A 17,421-nucleotide genomic window follows, 5' to 3' on the forward strand; every position below is an offset into this window, starting at 1 on the left:
GATTTCCTCACCGTGGTATTCCTACTGATGGTGCCTCCAATGCCTCACTTGAGAGAACGATTAACAGAACAGTAAGGACGTTGTATTTTTAATAAGGCATCTGGGGTGTTTAATCCTAAACGTTTCCACACATTACTTCTCAGGTGGCTCAGTGTCATGCTCATCTGTTCAGCACTGCTCGCTAGTTTTCTCCATCTTGTGGTGATAGAGAACATCAACAGTCTACTTTACTGATGGGACAACAACAGACCAGAATGACGGTGGATTTTATGAATGCCACTACACACAAAAGAAACAGAAATAGGAGAAACACTGTCACACACAGACAAAACCCCACAATGCACCAGCAGGTCTAACATTGTACCAAAACTGACAGACTGTGTATAAACCAAACAATACAGGAGAGGTGGACCTGCTCATCCTGCAGCTGGGAGACACAGGCGGGGTGTCAGAGAGTTTAAATGAATAAAAGGGAGGATGTCCCCCCGCCACAATAAGAGCCTCAGCTCTCTGTGGCTCTTTAATCAGGCTGCTCAGAGATAAGAAGGCCACAGACGAGACAACAATGAGACACACTGGGCTCCGTCTGCTTCTACAATCCCGACCAGCTAAACAGCTTAACGCATACATAGTGTCCTGACAGAGCCACACTCGCACACAGCGAACCACCACACACCATCAACTCTGCAGTACTACAGTACGCAGCTTTGGGATCCGAGTTTTTGGTTTTACGGCACATTTACTCTCTGGTTCAGTCCCATTTTTCCAGCAGTACAAGCTCCGATAAACCTTCTGTACACAATCAAAGCTTTGTGAAGTTTTACATGGAGATTCTCATCGTTGACTGACGGCAATCTGTCTTCACGGTGCTGACCTTTGAGGGAACAGAGAGTATTGAACAGTATTTAAGCCGCGTTTCCACCAAGACGTTCCTGGTAATTTTAGTCCTGTTTACTTTTCAAGGAACTAAAAGGTTCCTTCAGCCCATTGTAGTTGGCATTTCCACCGTGATCTAAAGACCTGCATAGATTAGGCAAATTAGTCCGCTGACGTATGACAAAGCAACATGACATGTGACGAGGGCTGCTGGTGGTAGTAGTAATAAACATACTGCAGTTCAGTGTGTTCTCCTGATTCAGCTAAAAAAAAACACACTGAAAAAGAAATTGACCTTTCACTGCGACAACATTCACTGATGAATGAACTGAATGATTGAATTGTGGGGAATCTAACCAATCTAATGATATGTAGCATGTTCATATTGACTAGAGCTGTCAATTGATTAAAATAGTTAATCGCGATTATTTGCAAATTAATCACACTTTTTTTGTATCTGTTCAAAATGTACCTTAAAGGGAGATTTCTCAAGTATTTAATACTCTTATCAACATGGGAGTGGGCAAATATGCCAGATGGTTAGAGTTATGTAAATGTATGTATATATTTATCATTGTAAATCAATTAACAACACAAAACAATGACAAATATTGCCCAGAAGAAGATTCATCAAGTATTTAATACTCTTATCAACATGGTAGTGGACAAATATGCTGCTTTATGCAAATGTATGTATATATTTATTATTGGAAATCAATTAGCAACACAAAACAATGACAAATATTGTCCAAAAACCCTCACAGGTACTGCATTTAGCATAAAACAAATGCTCAAATCATAACATGGCAAACTGCAGCCCAACAGGCAACAACAGCTGTCAGTGTGTCAGTGTGCTGACTTGACTGTGACTTGCCCCAAACTGCATGTGATTATCATAAAGTGGGCATGTCTGTAAAGGGGAGACTTGTGGGTACCCATAGAACCCATTTTCATTCACATATCTGGATGTCAGAGGTCAAGGGACACCTTTGAAAATGGCAATGCCAGTGTTTTCTCGTCAAACTTTAGCGCAAGTTCAGAGCATTTTTCGCTTCCTTCACAACAAGCTAGTATGACATGGTTGGTACCAGTGGGTTCCTTAGGTTTTCTAGTTTCATATGATACCAGTATCTTCACTTTAGCTAAAACTGCACCCACTAAAACCTATAAATCACAAGTTGCATTAATGCTTTAAAGAAATTAGTGTCGTTAAAACAAATTTGCGTTGTTATCGCGCCAACTTTGACAGCCCTGATATTGACAAAAGTTACCCAGTGTCTAATTGAGACATGCATTTATTTGTCAAAACTTTAAGCCTTAATGTAATTTAAATGGGTGGGTTATATAAAAATCCACACCCCGTACAGTTGTCATAAATGGGGAATTTAGCTATAGAGATCAAAACCATTTTTGTGCCAGGCTATAAACATGTTTATTTCTGTTGTAAAGTTGTGCATTTTAAAATGGGGGACGATGGGGATTGACTCACATTTGGAGCCTCAAGTGGTCATTAGAAGAACTGCAGTTTTTGGCACTTCCACGATGTTGCCGCTTGGTCAAAACGTGTAACCACACCCGGCGAGTAAAAGGGGCTCGGCTTTTAATTGAAGTTTTATGGTATATAGGTGTGAATTATGCCTAAATTTTAAAGTTACATCACAAAAATTAATAAACTAAAAAGCCACATTGTTCATTAACTACAGGCAATGAGTGTCAAATAAAGTCATTCTGCATTTCACAGACCACCAACAACTCCAATAAATAATGATGAATCATAAAAAATTTATTAATCTAACGCTAAAAAAACACAAAAAGATGATTTGATTGGCTGGTTTGATTCCTTGTAGCAACAGTGCCCTTTAAAGTACAACAGCACTGAACTCACTTTTACACCTGAACCAGAAAACTGATTCATAACAAACAGAACGCAGCAGGCAGCTGCTTGGATCTAATTCAGGTACAAGCGGACAGCTGATACACACAGATGCTTGAGTGTTACCTTGGATGACAGTCTTCAGGATGAAGTTGTCAGATGCTAACGACACCAGCGGGCCTTTACCAACCACGTTCCCCTGGAGAAATTTGAAAAAAAATAGCAACACTTAACTTAGAGACAAAGTGAAAAGCATTTAGGTCTCACTGAAGCCTGTCAGCTGATCAAAGACACGTCAGAAAAGTGAGCAACGCTGATGAGCGCCTCAGGGAAATGAGCTGCGAGACAGAAAGTGGATTATTCTGCTGCTTTGGTTTTTCATAGATATATTCCAGCAGCGCACGAATTAAGAACAAGAAAATAGCCTCGCGGAAAGAAAAGAAAGTGAACAGGTGGTGGCAGCTGACAGATAAACAGGAATACAGAGAAAAACACATGGACATAAGTGTAGGAAAATACATGAAATTGTTGAACTCTACAGAAGAGCTGTGATACCTGTGAAGAGCTGCACGAAACATCTTTCAGCTAATTTATTCATTAAAGTGTGCAAATTAGAATTGTAAGTGTTTTTATTTCCTTTCCTAATTAACTCTTGAACAAACATCCATAACAACAAAAACATTAAGGGCTTCAGTGCAAGCAAATAGGGATGCACCGATGCAACTTTTTCAGTCTCGATACCGATACCGATACCAGGGCTTTGGGTATCGGCCGATACAGAGTACCGATCCAATATCAGTGTTTATATATATATATATATATATATATATATATATATAGAGATAATATAACATAAATTAAGTGACTTGTTTTTTATTTAAAAAATCTAAATTAACAGAAATTACAAATCAAGTGTAAACCTTTTTAATGCAACAACAAATTGGTCAAAGATCGACCCCATTGTCACAGACACCCAATCCAGCTATTTGAGTCAGTATCGGCCCGATATCCGATCGGGTAGGGATGTGACGGTAAGGACATTTTCCCACCGGTTAATAAACTTGTGACAAAACCGGTGTTACCGATTACACCAGACAATTTACAAGAAAAGATGACGGTCAATATGCGTAGCGCGCTTACTTTGAACTGTGTGTCTGACCTCTCCGATCCAGCGCTGCTGCTCCGCTGTACACCGGCCGTGACCGCTCCGTACTCCTCACGGTGATTACCTCATTAACGTTATGGTTCCCTGATAGCATTGGGTTTAAATCTGAAATATATAAGATCCGGTATCGGTGCATCCCTACAAGCAGAGCTCCGACCGTTTTGTATTTTCCTGGAAATTGCTGGTCTTTGTGGTACTATATTTCCAGGTTCATTCAAAGGAAGAAGCGCTACAGTACTGTAAGTGAGTTGTTGGGGATTTTGGTGTGAATTGGGTCGTACATCTCAGAACCAGGTCAGGATTCAGAGGCAGAGGAATCCACAGTGTGTGTTCAGGACTACAGACATCAGCTTCACAGCAGCTCTTTGACTTGTAGTTACTGGTACGGTGAGCAGCAGCGAGTGATGCAACAGGGGTGATGTGAGCTCTTTTCTTTTGTTCTAGTTAAAACAGCAGCGTTCTCAACGAGCTGTAACTGATCTATACACTTTCTGAGAAGACCTGTGAACGGTGCACTGCCGTGATCAACATGCATAAGATTCACTGCATCTCTGGGAGAATAAAAAGGTCTGCCCTTGGCAATATTCTGTAGAAGCACTCTACAGCGTAGTGTAGTGTAGATACAGCAGTGGTGGAAGAAGCAGTCAGATCTTGTACTTAAGTAAGAATAGCAATAATCTGCTGTCTCTTACTCTGTCAAAAGTAGAATAATATAAATACAATATAGAACTTTTCCTCATGTCTAAAAACGATTAGACCTATGTTATATATACTGTATAGTTGAGTTGTGTACTTACATTATCCCAAATGTTTCCAACAATTTTCAAACCTGAAAAATCTGTAGTTTTAATCAATATTAACGGTGCGTTTCATTTTGTCTTCTGTAGATGTTGTCATATCCCCTCTGTGCATGCGTCAGCGTTGTGGTCATAAATTGCCTCCAGTTTTAAGCCACATTTTTACGATAAACTTTTTGGATTTTGTTCATTTTTAACTCTATATATTTAACCAGATGAAGGATTTTAGTCGTTGGACGCCTGGATCTGAAGTTATCGAAGAAACAAGCTGAGCAAACATTAGCGGCAGCTCGGCTTGCATTGATTGAAAGACTCCTAGCAGCAGAATATAATATATTGAGCATTTAAGTAAAAGTACAAAAGTAACAAAGTAAAATTACTCATAATGCAGAATGGCCCATTTCAGAATAACGTTTATTATATTATCAGATTATAATTCCCCAAACCCCTCGGGAACAATACTTTTTTTTTTATTTATCTTAATCTAGTATAATACATCATGATTTATTTGTTCTTTTTTGTATTATTAATCAGAATCTGCAAGTAACTTAAGTTATCAAATATTTGTAGTGGAGTAAAAAGTAGCAGAAAATGGAAATACTCAAGTAAAGCACATCAAAATTGTACTTAAGTACAGTACTTGAGTAAATGTACTTAGTTACTTTCCATCACTCAGATACAGTTCCTATCTTGGAGACTTATTGTGTAACTGTGATTGTGGGCCTGCTGTAACAAACCTTGACTGTTTTGTTGGAGTAGTCGGTGCTGGTGCTGATGAGCGAGATGGAAATCCCGGTCAGGTGTGTTGGTACCTGGGCGTCTGGCCCCGCCCCCTCAAACAGCACACGCTGAGGCATGACGTCAAGGTGACCTGAGGGACATGAATCAAAAATTAAGTTCTATACCAACAAACTGGGTGAGTTTTGGTGTCAAAATGTTTCAATACGGTACATACGGTACAGACGGTACAGCGCTACCAGCTGCACTTTCTCGCTCTTTTCTTCGACAGCGAGTTGACACGCACACACTCCGCTGCAGTGCCCACATAGACCCGCCTCCTCTCACTTGTCTTCTAGTCACTTCCCTCATTCTCATTCGCTCCGGTTGAATATAATCGTTGCGGGTTGTCTTTATCATGTTACAGCCTTCAGTGTTTCCCATTAATTATGATAATCACATGCAGTTTGGGGCAAGTTATAGTCAAGTCAGCACACTGACACACTGACAGCTGTTGTTGCCTGTTGGGCTGCAGTTTGCCATGTTATGATTTGAGCATATTTTTTATGCTAGAAGCAGTACCTGTGAGGGTTTCTGGACAATATTTGTCATTGTTTTGTGTTGTTAATTGATTTCCAATAATAAATATATACATACATTTGTATAAAGCAGCATATTTGTCCACTCCCATGTTGATGAGAGTATTAAATACTTGATAAATCTCCCTTTAAGGTACATTTTGAACAGATAAAAATTAATTTGTGACTAATCGCGATTAACTATGGAAAATCATGTGATTAATCACAATTAAATATTTTAATCGATTGACAGCCCTAGTTTTTGATTAAACTGTTTACTAGAGCACACAACTGATTACAAAAGCACAAATTTCTTCATAGATCTAGCCTCTCAATTTTGCTCTCAAAGTGCACCAGATTGATGTATTTAACTTTAAAATGTACATCATTTTCTTCCGGAGGAGCATGCCCCCTAAAGTGTCCAAGATCCACCCACTACAGTCTCATTAAATCCTGTGGGAAACACTGGCCTTGTTGTTATATTTATCTTTTAATACAAATAAAAAAATGTTGTGCCCTCAATCGGGAGTACATTTTTCAAAAAGGGTATCAAATATCAATATTTTTAATATTGTATTGAGGTTAGAAATTCCAGTATCGTGATGACACCAGTCAGTTTGGGTTAGAGTTCAGTCTCTGGTTTGTAAATGATGATGTCACCAATGAATCATCAGTTCATGTTTATCTGGTTTGGACAGAAGTGAATGTCAGTGGTTTCAGGCTTTAAGCTGTCGTCCGTCTACAGGACACACAGCTGCTGACGGACACCGATCCAACCTGTGATCTCTGGTTTGAAGGTCTTCGGTTTCAAGTCCAGTCTGGCTGTCCTCCACCACAGACGACTCATTACCAGGATAAGCTCTGTGACAGGAAACACCAGATCCATGTCGACAGCACGGCGGGAGGGTTAAAGACTGCGAGGCGTTTCAGAGAGGAACCCAGAAAAGTGTTGGCCGCGTTCCCAGCAGGTAGCACGTTGCTTCCTGTCAGAGCTCGTTAGTTTGATTTCCGGCAGATTTGACTGGCGAGTCCCTCGGTGGTATCTCGTCGACCGAGGACGGCAGAGCGGGAACAGCCTGCGAGGTACAACGAGATGTTCACTCGGCCGTACAGTCAGCTGCTCGGTCAGGCAGAAAACCCAGCCAGGAAAAAAAATGAAATCATATAAACCTCTCTGATTTACACCCCAGGGGAGGAGCCCGAGGCCTGAATTAGAGCACGATGAGTGATTCATTCATGAGTTCAGAGCTGCTCTGTGAGAAGTTGCCACGGACCATTTTTGGATCTGACCTACAGCTGCTACAAGTCACTGTGTTTGCCCCCAAAACATCCCAAACCTCACAGAGCTGCAGGTTCACTGACTCTCCTTCACCTGCAGCTCACCTGGCAGCTTTCAACAGCTTATACACTAAAACTAGTCTGTGATTTTTGCCTGTTTTTATGTGTGACAGTGACACCAGAATAGAGTGCTAGAGGAAAGCTCCTAAAACCCAGAAACAAGATAGCATTTTAACACTTCCGGTTCCTTCGTCAGGAAGTCAATGGGTTTTTAGTTAGATTAATAACATTTGTGGTTAAGACAAGCTGAAGAGATTTTAAGGTTTTGTTCTACGCCTTTGTCCACGGCTATTGCCGGCGCGGAGGCATAAAAAAGACAAATTACCGATTCAAAAGATCCCTTAACCTCAGAGCTAAGGGAATCAAGGTATTTTGCCAAAGGGGAAATCAGCTATCAGAACACAACCATAACCAAGATGGCATACTGTAATATACACCTATAGTATCATTAGACCCTGCAGGTGTCTGTGTCGAGTAACATCGAGGTTATCGTTCAAAGAAACGTTGATTTACAGCGATGAAAATTACTTGTGGAGCCAGTGGCTCCTCCGACATGCCGCGACCTGCTGCCGACATGACAAGCACCCACCTGTGTGATAAAATCCTGACACCTGGCCCTTCAGGACCTTATCTACACATGCAGCGAGCTGGTTTGTTTATCAGCTTCAGGTACTGAGCTGTCCCTCCCACGTAGCAGCAACATATCAGAGACCACCAGTCGGCTGTAAACAGTCGGCTGATCCCCCCGCGGTGGGACAGCAGCTGATCCCTGCCAAATGTCGGCCGGGCCACCCCGAGCAGACGGCGGCCTTCCTGCTCCTCTGAGCGTCACCGAAACCCACTGCTCAGCTGCTGCGGGACACTCATTAACTCAGAGGGTAACTCAAGTTCATCCCAACAACATCGTTCACGAGGAGGCTGAGAGCGACAGAGGATGGATCTCCAAACATGAGCCCGGTGCAGCAGCTAGGACTGCAAACTAGACGTGACTGTTGGGGTGGGAGTACACTCGATGGTCGCACAGGCTGAAATATTCCACATCTGTTCCCCTCTGAAGACAGTGTGGCCTGCTGAAGTGCCACTGAGCATGACACAGAGTCCCTACCAGCCCGGTAAGTGTAAGTCACGTCTATTGATGGTTTGAAATGTCTTTCATACATCCATTTTACCACATTTTTTTGTATTGTATTAAAAAAACAAGCATTTGGGAAACGATAATGTCACCACCTAAATTTGTGCCGGCCTTTTGTTGCTTTGTGTAATGAGCACGCGCCTCAAACAACAACAACAAAAATGGCGAACTACCAGCGAGGCACGATGCTAAGCAACAACTCCCATCTCGTCATCCATCAAAACATATGAACCACATTTTACTTTTGGTTTCGCCTAGGAATGCACCGATACTAGATCGGATGTCGGTGACAATGGGGCCGATCCATTTAATTAAATTCTATGTTTATATACCATATACATTAGATACTGTAATTTTAATTCATGTTTACATTTTGACCAATTTGTTGCTGCATTAAAAGGTTTACACTTGTAACTTGTAACACTTGTTATAATTCCTGTTAAATTTGCCAAGTTGCTGGTGTACGATTTATGATTTTACTAATAAAGAACAAATAAATAAATGCATATATCTTTGTATTTATTGGTCACATTTTGTTTTACAAAGTTAGGAAAGCAATGTTTAAGTCAAGCCTCATGTTTCCTTACACATGAATTAATGATCCCAGTCACTTCCACACAGTGAAGCATACAGCTTATTGATGAAACACTGGTATTGGATCGGTACTCGGTATCGGCCGATACCCAAAGCCCAGGTATCGCTATCGGGACTGAAAAAGTTGGATCGGTGCATCCCTAGTTTCACCACAGCCCCTTGGGTCGTGTGTGTGCCCGAAAGGTGTTAGATAAACAAAGGTGAATAAATAGGCGTCAAATAACTATAAAAAAATAAATAATTAGTTACTATTGTTCGTGTTTTAAAATTACTGCTGCCAAGGGAAAATAAGCTTGGAAAGTTGGGAATATGTTTTGAGTTCTTGTGTGAAATGAGATGTAGGAAACTACAGAGAATCGTCACCTGAATCTGCAGCTCCCAAACAGTACACTGTTCATGACTCTCTCCCACCGTCCACTGAGAAACAAACTAAACTCCAAACTCGCATATTTAATTGCTGTTTTACAATCTCCAATTTTCCTCAGCTCTCTCATTAATTATGGACAGAGGTGAACTCACAACGCACTTGGCTCAGTGTTGCCTGCGAGGTTCATTTTCTACAACATAAAACCTCCAGCTGCCACCGCCGTACGCTCCAGCAGTTTCACCTATTGAATAAATAAAAAATAAAACTAACACAGCTCAGCAGGTGATTCCATTTTTTTTTTTTTTATCAGGTCAGGAGCAGCTTGCGAGTGCAGAGCGGAGGGAGTGTGTCGAGGGAGAGCAGCTCTACAGAGCTCAAAGAACCCCATTTATTAAAACCCATTTAAAAACACACTTCAGCACTGAGTCACGGGCTCTCTGTGGACGAGAGCAGAAAACAGACAGACCCTGGACACAGACACTCCTGTTTAAATTGTCTCACGTCTGCACTTCCTCCAAGACAAAAAAGTAAAGGTAAAAAATGTTAAAAGCCGCACGACAACCATCGAGTACAAACATGTATCCTCACAGAATACAGTTCAAACCTGCTCTCATCAATAGTTTTATCTTAGCAATGCATGAAATATGCATAATGTACAAGATGCCACTAGAAATGCGTCACAAACTCTGCAGTTCCCCTCAGCTTTTAGAGCTTTTTAGCCTCTTTCAGCTCGCTAGTTTGGGTTTTACTTAAGTTAACTGATGATACTGATGCCTCTATATGACCTACATAAGTAAACATATATAGTTATTAGGGGTGTCACGATTCTCCAAATCCACAATTCAACTTGACTTTCTATTTAAGGGTCACAATTCGGTTTTCCATCTCACCGTCTGTGTGCTCAAAGCTGTGAGATGGTACTCAGCAGTCCGCTACCTTGTTGCTCTCGCTACTAATATCAGCTGCTCTGATTCAACAATGTTGAGCTGAAAAAACGTATATGTAGGCTGAAATTCAACCGTGGTGTTGTTCTGTCGGGAGATGCAGTGACTTTATGTTAAACCAAGCAAGAGTAGAAGAGCTATGGAGTAAGGAAACTAACTAAAAAAATCGAAAGCGGAAGCCAATTTCGATCGATTTCCAATCTGGAGGAAAGGGAGGCACGAGAGAACCAGAACCGAGACTGCACGTGGCAGACTTTCAGACTCTGCTGCAGTAAAACGAGAGGTTTTCTAAAGGGATTCTGGTGCTCGAAACACACTACCACTTTTGTCCAGAAGGACCTATATTTATCAGGTGGACACAAACACGACTCCAATGTCATGTCGCTCCGTGTCTGCTGGATGTAAAAGTACGCAGCTGGTTGCCAACATGTTATTTTTAAGGTGATAACATGTCTATGTTGTGATCACAGTTTGTTGTGGCCCATAAAAACTAAATCAAGGTTGTTAATGCAGGTTTAAATTATATGCTTTCCATGTCGGTGTAGCGTAAATTTAGTTATCTTTAAGATGTCTTTGCAGACAAGCAGCTAGACCAGTACATCAGCTGGTCAGTGTTACTTTGAAACAGCAAATTGGTTGAGCAGTAACAGGGAATTGAACATCTAACCCAGGTAGTGCCTTGCTGAAGTTACTATGAATCTAGAATGAACTGTAAAACTAAAGAATATCTTTTCCTTTTCGTGTCGTTTCATCTGCTTCATCATCAGAAGAGGCTTAAATTATTCAGTGTTTCAGAAGAACTGGAGGAGGTACAATGACACACACTGTCTGTGCGTTGGAGATATGTTTTTAGCCATGCATCCCCCCACAAATCATCTGTCTTATCTCCTCACCCATGGGTAGAAAACACAGATCTAAAAAGGATATTTCCATGCAGACTGGAGGAGTTTCCTCTGCAGCAGGAATCAGAGTAATCCTCCCAGAGGGCAGTGAGAGATGAACCTACTTTCACCAGCAGCAGCTGATAAGAAGAAGCTGACACAGGCTCAATAATACAAAACATCCCCGCTGTACACAGAGAAAGAGGACAGCAGTCAGCTGCTCATTAAAGCCGCAGTATCAACAACATCATGATTGGGGCGCAAACTAAGGCTGTTAACGGTTCGTTAGTCATTATTCATGCCGAACCATAACGGTTCGGGGGTCACGGTCCGGTGCAAATAGTTTACCAAAATTGCCAGTGGGCAAAATGCTGCCTCAGTCCCCAGCAGGAAGATTATGTCTGTCTTTCACACTGTTCAAAATAAGAGAAAAGAAATAAATCCTTATAGGCATTTGTCTTTTTTCCCCTCGCTGTACCAAACTTGCACCAAACCGTGGCTCATAAACTGGGATATGAACTGATCTGTGACTTCTACGAACCCTAGTTGCAACTATTTTCATTATCGAATAATTAATTGACTATCGATTTATTGTTTCGTCTATGAAAATTAGTCATTATGTTTAGCAGATCTGACAGTTTTTAGAAGACGGCACAAGCTCATGAAGTCACAATATAAGTCTGGCTGTTTAACGTTAAACGAGCTGTTGATTATCCAACTAACTTCTGTTTGGTGTGTGAAGAGCTCAGAAGAATCTGTTTGCCTCCTGACTTGGCGACAATGCTGCTCTAAATAAATACCCCAAAGCAAATGTACCACGATCTGGACGCATCTAATCTCCTAATCCATTTACACAACGTCTACACAATAAAAAGCTTTCATAAATAAGTGGCCTTGACTGTGTGATGTTGCACCTCTGCTCTTTTCCCCTGAAGGTTAATGTCATAGTTCATCATGGTGATTAGCCGTCTATTCAATATCGCAATTTTTTTGTTTTCCAAAAGGTGTTTTATTCACCAAATCATCTCAATATTTGTGGTACTGATTGGATATTTTACTCAGTATCTATGTGTATAGAATAGGGCTGTCTATCCATCAAAATATTTAATCACAGTTGATCGCATCATTGTCCATAGTTAATCATCATTAATCGCATATTTTTTATCTGTTCAAAATGTACCTTAAAAGGGAGATTTGTCAAGTATTTAATACTCTTATCAACATGCAAGTCGGCAAATATGCTGCTTTATGCAAATGTATGTATATATTTATTGCTGGAAATCAATTAACTCAAAACAATGACAAATATTGTCCAGAAACCCTCACAGATACGGTGGCCTGTCAGATTTTTCAGAGGCTTATTAAGAATCGCAAGTTGCGTTAATGTGTTAAAGATATTAGTGGCGTTAAAACAAATTTGCGTTAACGTCTTATTATTGCGTTAACTTCGACAGCCCTAGAATAAAAGTAACTGTGGTGCTTGTTCATACACCTTATGACGGCTGACTGAATATGTTGTAAATAAATATACCAGCAGCAGCCGAGCTGTATTAGCTGTAATAATGTTAATAATAATAATGTTAAGTGTAATAATTTCTTCTGATATAAGAGGTGGTCTTTACTTAAGGCGAGGAGGCCCACCATTTTTTTCTTTTATAATGTGTTTTTTCTCTTTAATACACCTTACCTACTATTATGAGAAATCTATTATTCATGACATCCACCTACAGTCCAGTGCACCAGAAGAGCTGCTGCCAAACACTATATACGATATGAGTCTCACGTTCTACCTGTAAGACTTGCGTTTTAACACCTGAACTGGAAAAGACGATACAGATTTGTACATCAGGTCACCGCTGTTGCTGACTTTTGAAAAATTCTCCTCGGGGCACAGAGTTTAAAAAAAACATAATGATGTTTCTGTGCTTGTAGAAGCAGATTTTTTGGGGGTAAGCTTCTCAAAATTGAGACACTATAGAGTTGCTGACTGCAGGCCCCAGAGTGAGCGGTTTTATTGGATTAATGGAGATGGTTAGAGGTTTTAATGAGCTCCTATGGAGGTATCACCTCACTGAAAAGATGATTACTAAAATGAAATCTCACTTTTTGGCTGAGAGCCACTCGGAGGGCCAAAGCTGTCAGATAAGACGACAGAATCAGCAGGTCTGTAATTACTGTGGCAGAGAAGACGACAACTTAACATCTTTTTAATGCACAGAGGTGTTTTGTATAAAAACATACCCTACAGCAATGTAAGATATTTGAGACATTATAATGACAGCCCATCACGGTAAGAAATTAAAGAAAGGCACAAATTGAGAGAGACGTGTGTCCGCTACATAATTAATTCTCAAACGAATTCTCAACTAAAAGGCGGTATTCAAATACAGAAGCTTAGAAAGGTTGGGGAGGAGGTGTAATTACCTGCACTATAATGTCTTGCTTGATAAATTCAGAATAATTTACATAGCACAATAATTCCACAGCACTAATTCAGTATAACAACAGTGATATTCTCCACTCTGCTGATGCGACTACTGCTCTCATTCGCCAGTTAATTCCAACTGTTTCTTGCTTCTTCTTTGCTGTTCATGGTCCTATCGCTGTTACAGTACTGGCAATGAAACTAAACACAGATGTTTCACATTAAAAGCCTGACAGGAAGAGGATGGAGTGTGTCCTTTAAGCTTCTGAAAACTTGATTGGACCCTTCACTAAGCCCCGCCCGTTTGTTGTTAGCCGTTGCTACTGCGTCAAGCTTTGGAGCATACTGTCACTAACTGCAGAAAATATTATCTAATTTTTGGAAAAAACAAAAAAGCGATTTCAGAGAGAAGCAGACAGAGGGTGTGCAATATGCGTTGGATATATCAGGATGTCCAACTATTTCAGCACAGTGTAAAAGTGAACCACCACATCACCTCGCGATCGAGACAGAGGACAATGAAATTAAGGGACAACACTGTTCCTGAAGGTCTCCCTTTAGGGATGACCCCCAATAGTCGACTATTCGATCTAAGAAAACTGATTCGACTGCCAATCTCACAGATGAAGCAGTGGCAGAAAAACGTGGTTATGAGACATAAGACCATTCCATTCAGGCCATTCATCGGAGCAGAGAATAAAATTAGGGGTAAAGTCTTCTTGTGTTATTAAATGTACAGTAGTGTCACACACACACACACACACAGAGACATTTTACCCAAATCTTATTGCTGTATTATGACAGATTATGTATTCAGTAACCGATGACCAGCAGTGAGTGAAAACTGAACTCCTTCATCAGTGTACGCTGCCATGTTTTGTTCTACAATGCCTCGGTGACAGAAATCAAGTGAGACAGCAGAAGAAGATGTGAATTAATCCATCCTGCCAAACCTCAGCCAATCATGACGTCGCGAGGCGGAGGGGAAGACAAACGTGTCAGACAACACAGTGTCAGCCGTGATGAGACGCTGCCTCTGTGTGCCGTGTGTCAAAATCATAAACTGTACTCTCTGTTTGTTCAGCCGACGCAGGAGTGTTTGCCAAGACACAAACCTGATTTTACTCCACATTTGCATAATCTTTGTCTTGCTCGCTTTTTGTGGGGATGAGAGAGGGAGAGGCTCAACAGAAGCAGAAAGAAAACCAACTCCAAGAATAGATCTGGAGGGAGGATTGTCACAGTGTAATGTTTGATTCGTGCTTGCTGCATCAGCGAGGGTTGCGAGTGTCTGCACGGCCAAAGTGACGTCACACCATCAGACACGGCCCTTCGCAGGGGACCCGTGCGGCAACTTTTCACCCATCTGCAAATCCAACATTTTTAGAATGAATGGACGGCGAAAATGGAGAACTTTGAGGAATTTGAGAATGTCTTTTTGCGCGAGGAGAAATCCACACGAATATAAAAGATTCAAAAGTTTCCTCTTCACGGTTGCCGATTCGATATGTATTGCAATTTTTAAGTGTTGCTACCTCCACATAGTCTCAAATGAAGTAAATATATTGATTCTGGCATTAAAAAATCTATTTTAAAATATATATATATTTTTCCCACCCCTTCCTTGCAGAAAGTATAACCGAAGCTCAAGTTTATCCACATCGGAGTGAGCCGTGTTGTGTTTCCGACGAACTAATGCTTGTTATCCTCCCAGGGTTCTTTTTCTTCCTACCAAGTCAACCGGATAAGTTTTCTGTTAAAAAAAACCTGGCTGTGCCTCAAGCAGCCAGCGAGGTAAAGAGGAGAAATAACCAGGATACCACAGCCAGATGAAAGTCCAATGTCCTCATCCCCTCAAAAAGCTGTGCAGCAGGAGGTCGGCGGGGTCGTGCATTGAGTGATCTATCCCACAGCGAGCGGCCGCTGATTCAAAAGCAGGAGGAGGGTAGCGCTCGACTTTTAACTCTCAGGGAGGTGGCCTAACCAAATCTAACTGTCATCACTATTTTTTCTAGTAAAGTACATCACAAAATTCCAAATTGCAATCGTGTTGTCTTTCTCTGAAACTGTGAAAAACATCCACACCGGTGATGGCATGTTTGGCTCTCTAGTCCAGTGGTTCCCCCCCAAAAGACTAGATGGCGTACACATTAAACGTCAAAAGCAAGAAAGGTGTTCATATGGCCCGCTAAATGCCTTGTGCATTATCGTGGCATTCATACGTCTTTTCGTGCGAACAGGCTGTGTAGGTAGCTGTGAGGCATTAATACAACTTTAGTCGCATCTAACTTTCTCTGAACACTCATTTTAAATGCCAATAAAGCTGAATACATGGCGCATGAGACTGAACAGAGCAACTCGACTGTCACTTGGCAGAGTAACCGGCTGTGTGTGTCGCCTACAGTCACACCCGACTAAAGTAAAGAAGACAACTTTCTGTTGTCTCTTACTTTTTCTGTGATCATGCATTTTAAACATCTGCAGCCGATCATACAGCACAGCTGCCGTCATTAACCTGTAATTAAGTTGATTTTGTCAGACGACGTCGCAACCATAAAACAATGATTTGGTCAGCTGGGCTGTCTGTCTTCTCACCAGATGTTGGTTGTCATTCATATTTTTGTTGTTTGCCAACTAAAAAGAGGGTGAAGAAGAAGAGATTTAGTTGTTTTCATGTTGCTCAGGTGTTTCACTGTGGACAGAGTACTCTACTAGGGCTGCCCCCTCTAAAGGCCGGCCCACACTAAAAGATTTTTCAAATCTTAACAGATGTTTGAGACCCAACACAAAACGCTAAGTTATGTTAAATTTAACAGTTTAGTAGGGAAGGATGGATGGATAAAGTCATGGAGACATGTTAAATAAACACTTGTGTTGTTGCCACAAATCAACAAGTTGGTCTTCCATTTCTGAGCTCCATCTTACTACTACTTTATGCTTCACGTTTTGCATTAGCTCATGCATTAGCCACGGTAGTGACGGTAGTTGTCCTTCCTTCTTCAGTCAGCTTGGTTTTCAATTGGCTATCGTTGTTTCTCACGCGACTGCGTCATCGGCTGTCCTCCGGGTTCCCAAACACAACAGGATATCCCATCGTAAATATTGAACATGTTTAATATTTACGATTTGAAATCGGTACGACCAGGATGGACTTCTGAGCCGATCAGGGGATGTAAAAAACACTCTTATGTAGTGTGTGACTAATCAAACCCCTGCTGAGCTCGATCAGATCCTGACGCACACACTGACGTCATCAATGTAGTTTCTAGATGACAGTTTAATGAGTCACTTCACTCTTTATATATGCGTCCTTTAATGTGTGATGTAGCGCTACTGCTCATATTCCCTGAAGCTTAATAAAACCTCATATTACATTTCATATAAGTGTTAATATAATTTCCTCTAATTTCTTCTTCTGGAGGCACTCCTGTCATAACGCAAGAGGCAAGAGATTGTGTAAGGAACATTAGGCAGATGTTAACACACCGACTGAGCTCATTTGAGTTAAGTACAGTATATAAATGGCTTACAGTTGAGTACAGGTCAGCACTGACTGGCTCAATGAACACCGTGTTAAAAGATCCACTCATGAAAGATTGCATTTGTTTAAATGCCTTTATTTCCATCAGTGATGATTAGAGGCTGACTGAAACATCAGCCAGGGAAATATAACCTGAGGATTTAAAAAAAAAAAAAAAGTTTATTAATTAACCTAACTTAAATTGATTCTTCCA

General features: G+C 41.0%; 1 protein-coding gene across 2 annotated transcripts in view; it reads right to left on the reverse strand.

Annotated features, from left to right (window-relative positions):
- The window catches only part of pot1 (protection of telomeres 1 homolog), a 64,531-nt gene that overhangs the window by 43,174 nt on the left and 3,936 nt on the right, over window positions 1–17,421 (reverse strand). Inside the window, exons 1-3 of one of the 2 annotated variants that reach the window (XM_074633560.1) lie at window positions 6,784–6,997; window positions 5,449–5,582; window positions 2,876–2,948 (exon numbers count right to left, since the gene is read on the reverse strand). In XM_074633560.1, the coding sequence (XP_074489661.1) occupies window positions 2,876–2,948; window positions 5,449–5,582; window positions 6,784–6,892 (316 nt within the window). In that variant the 5' untranslated portion in view covers window positions 6,893–6,997. Of the gene's footprint in view, window positions 1–2,875; window positions 2,949–5,448; window positions 5,583–6,783; window positions 6,998–17,421 lie in introns of those variants that run through there. The other variant, XM_074633561.1, reaches the window with a different exon arrangement.

Source organism: Sebastes fasciatus, chromosome 4 (assembly GCF_043250625.1).
Source record: "Sebastes fasciatus isolate fSebFas1 chromosome 4, fSebFas1.pri, whole genome shotgun sequence".
NCBI classification, from domain to species: Eukaryota; Metazoa; Chordata; class Actinopteri; order Perciformes; family Sebastidae; genus Sebastes; species Sebastes fasciatus.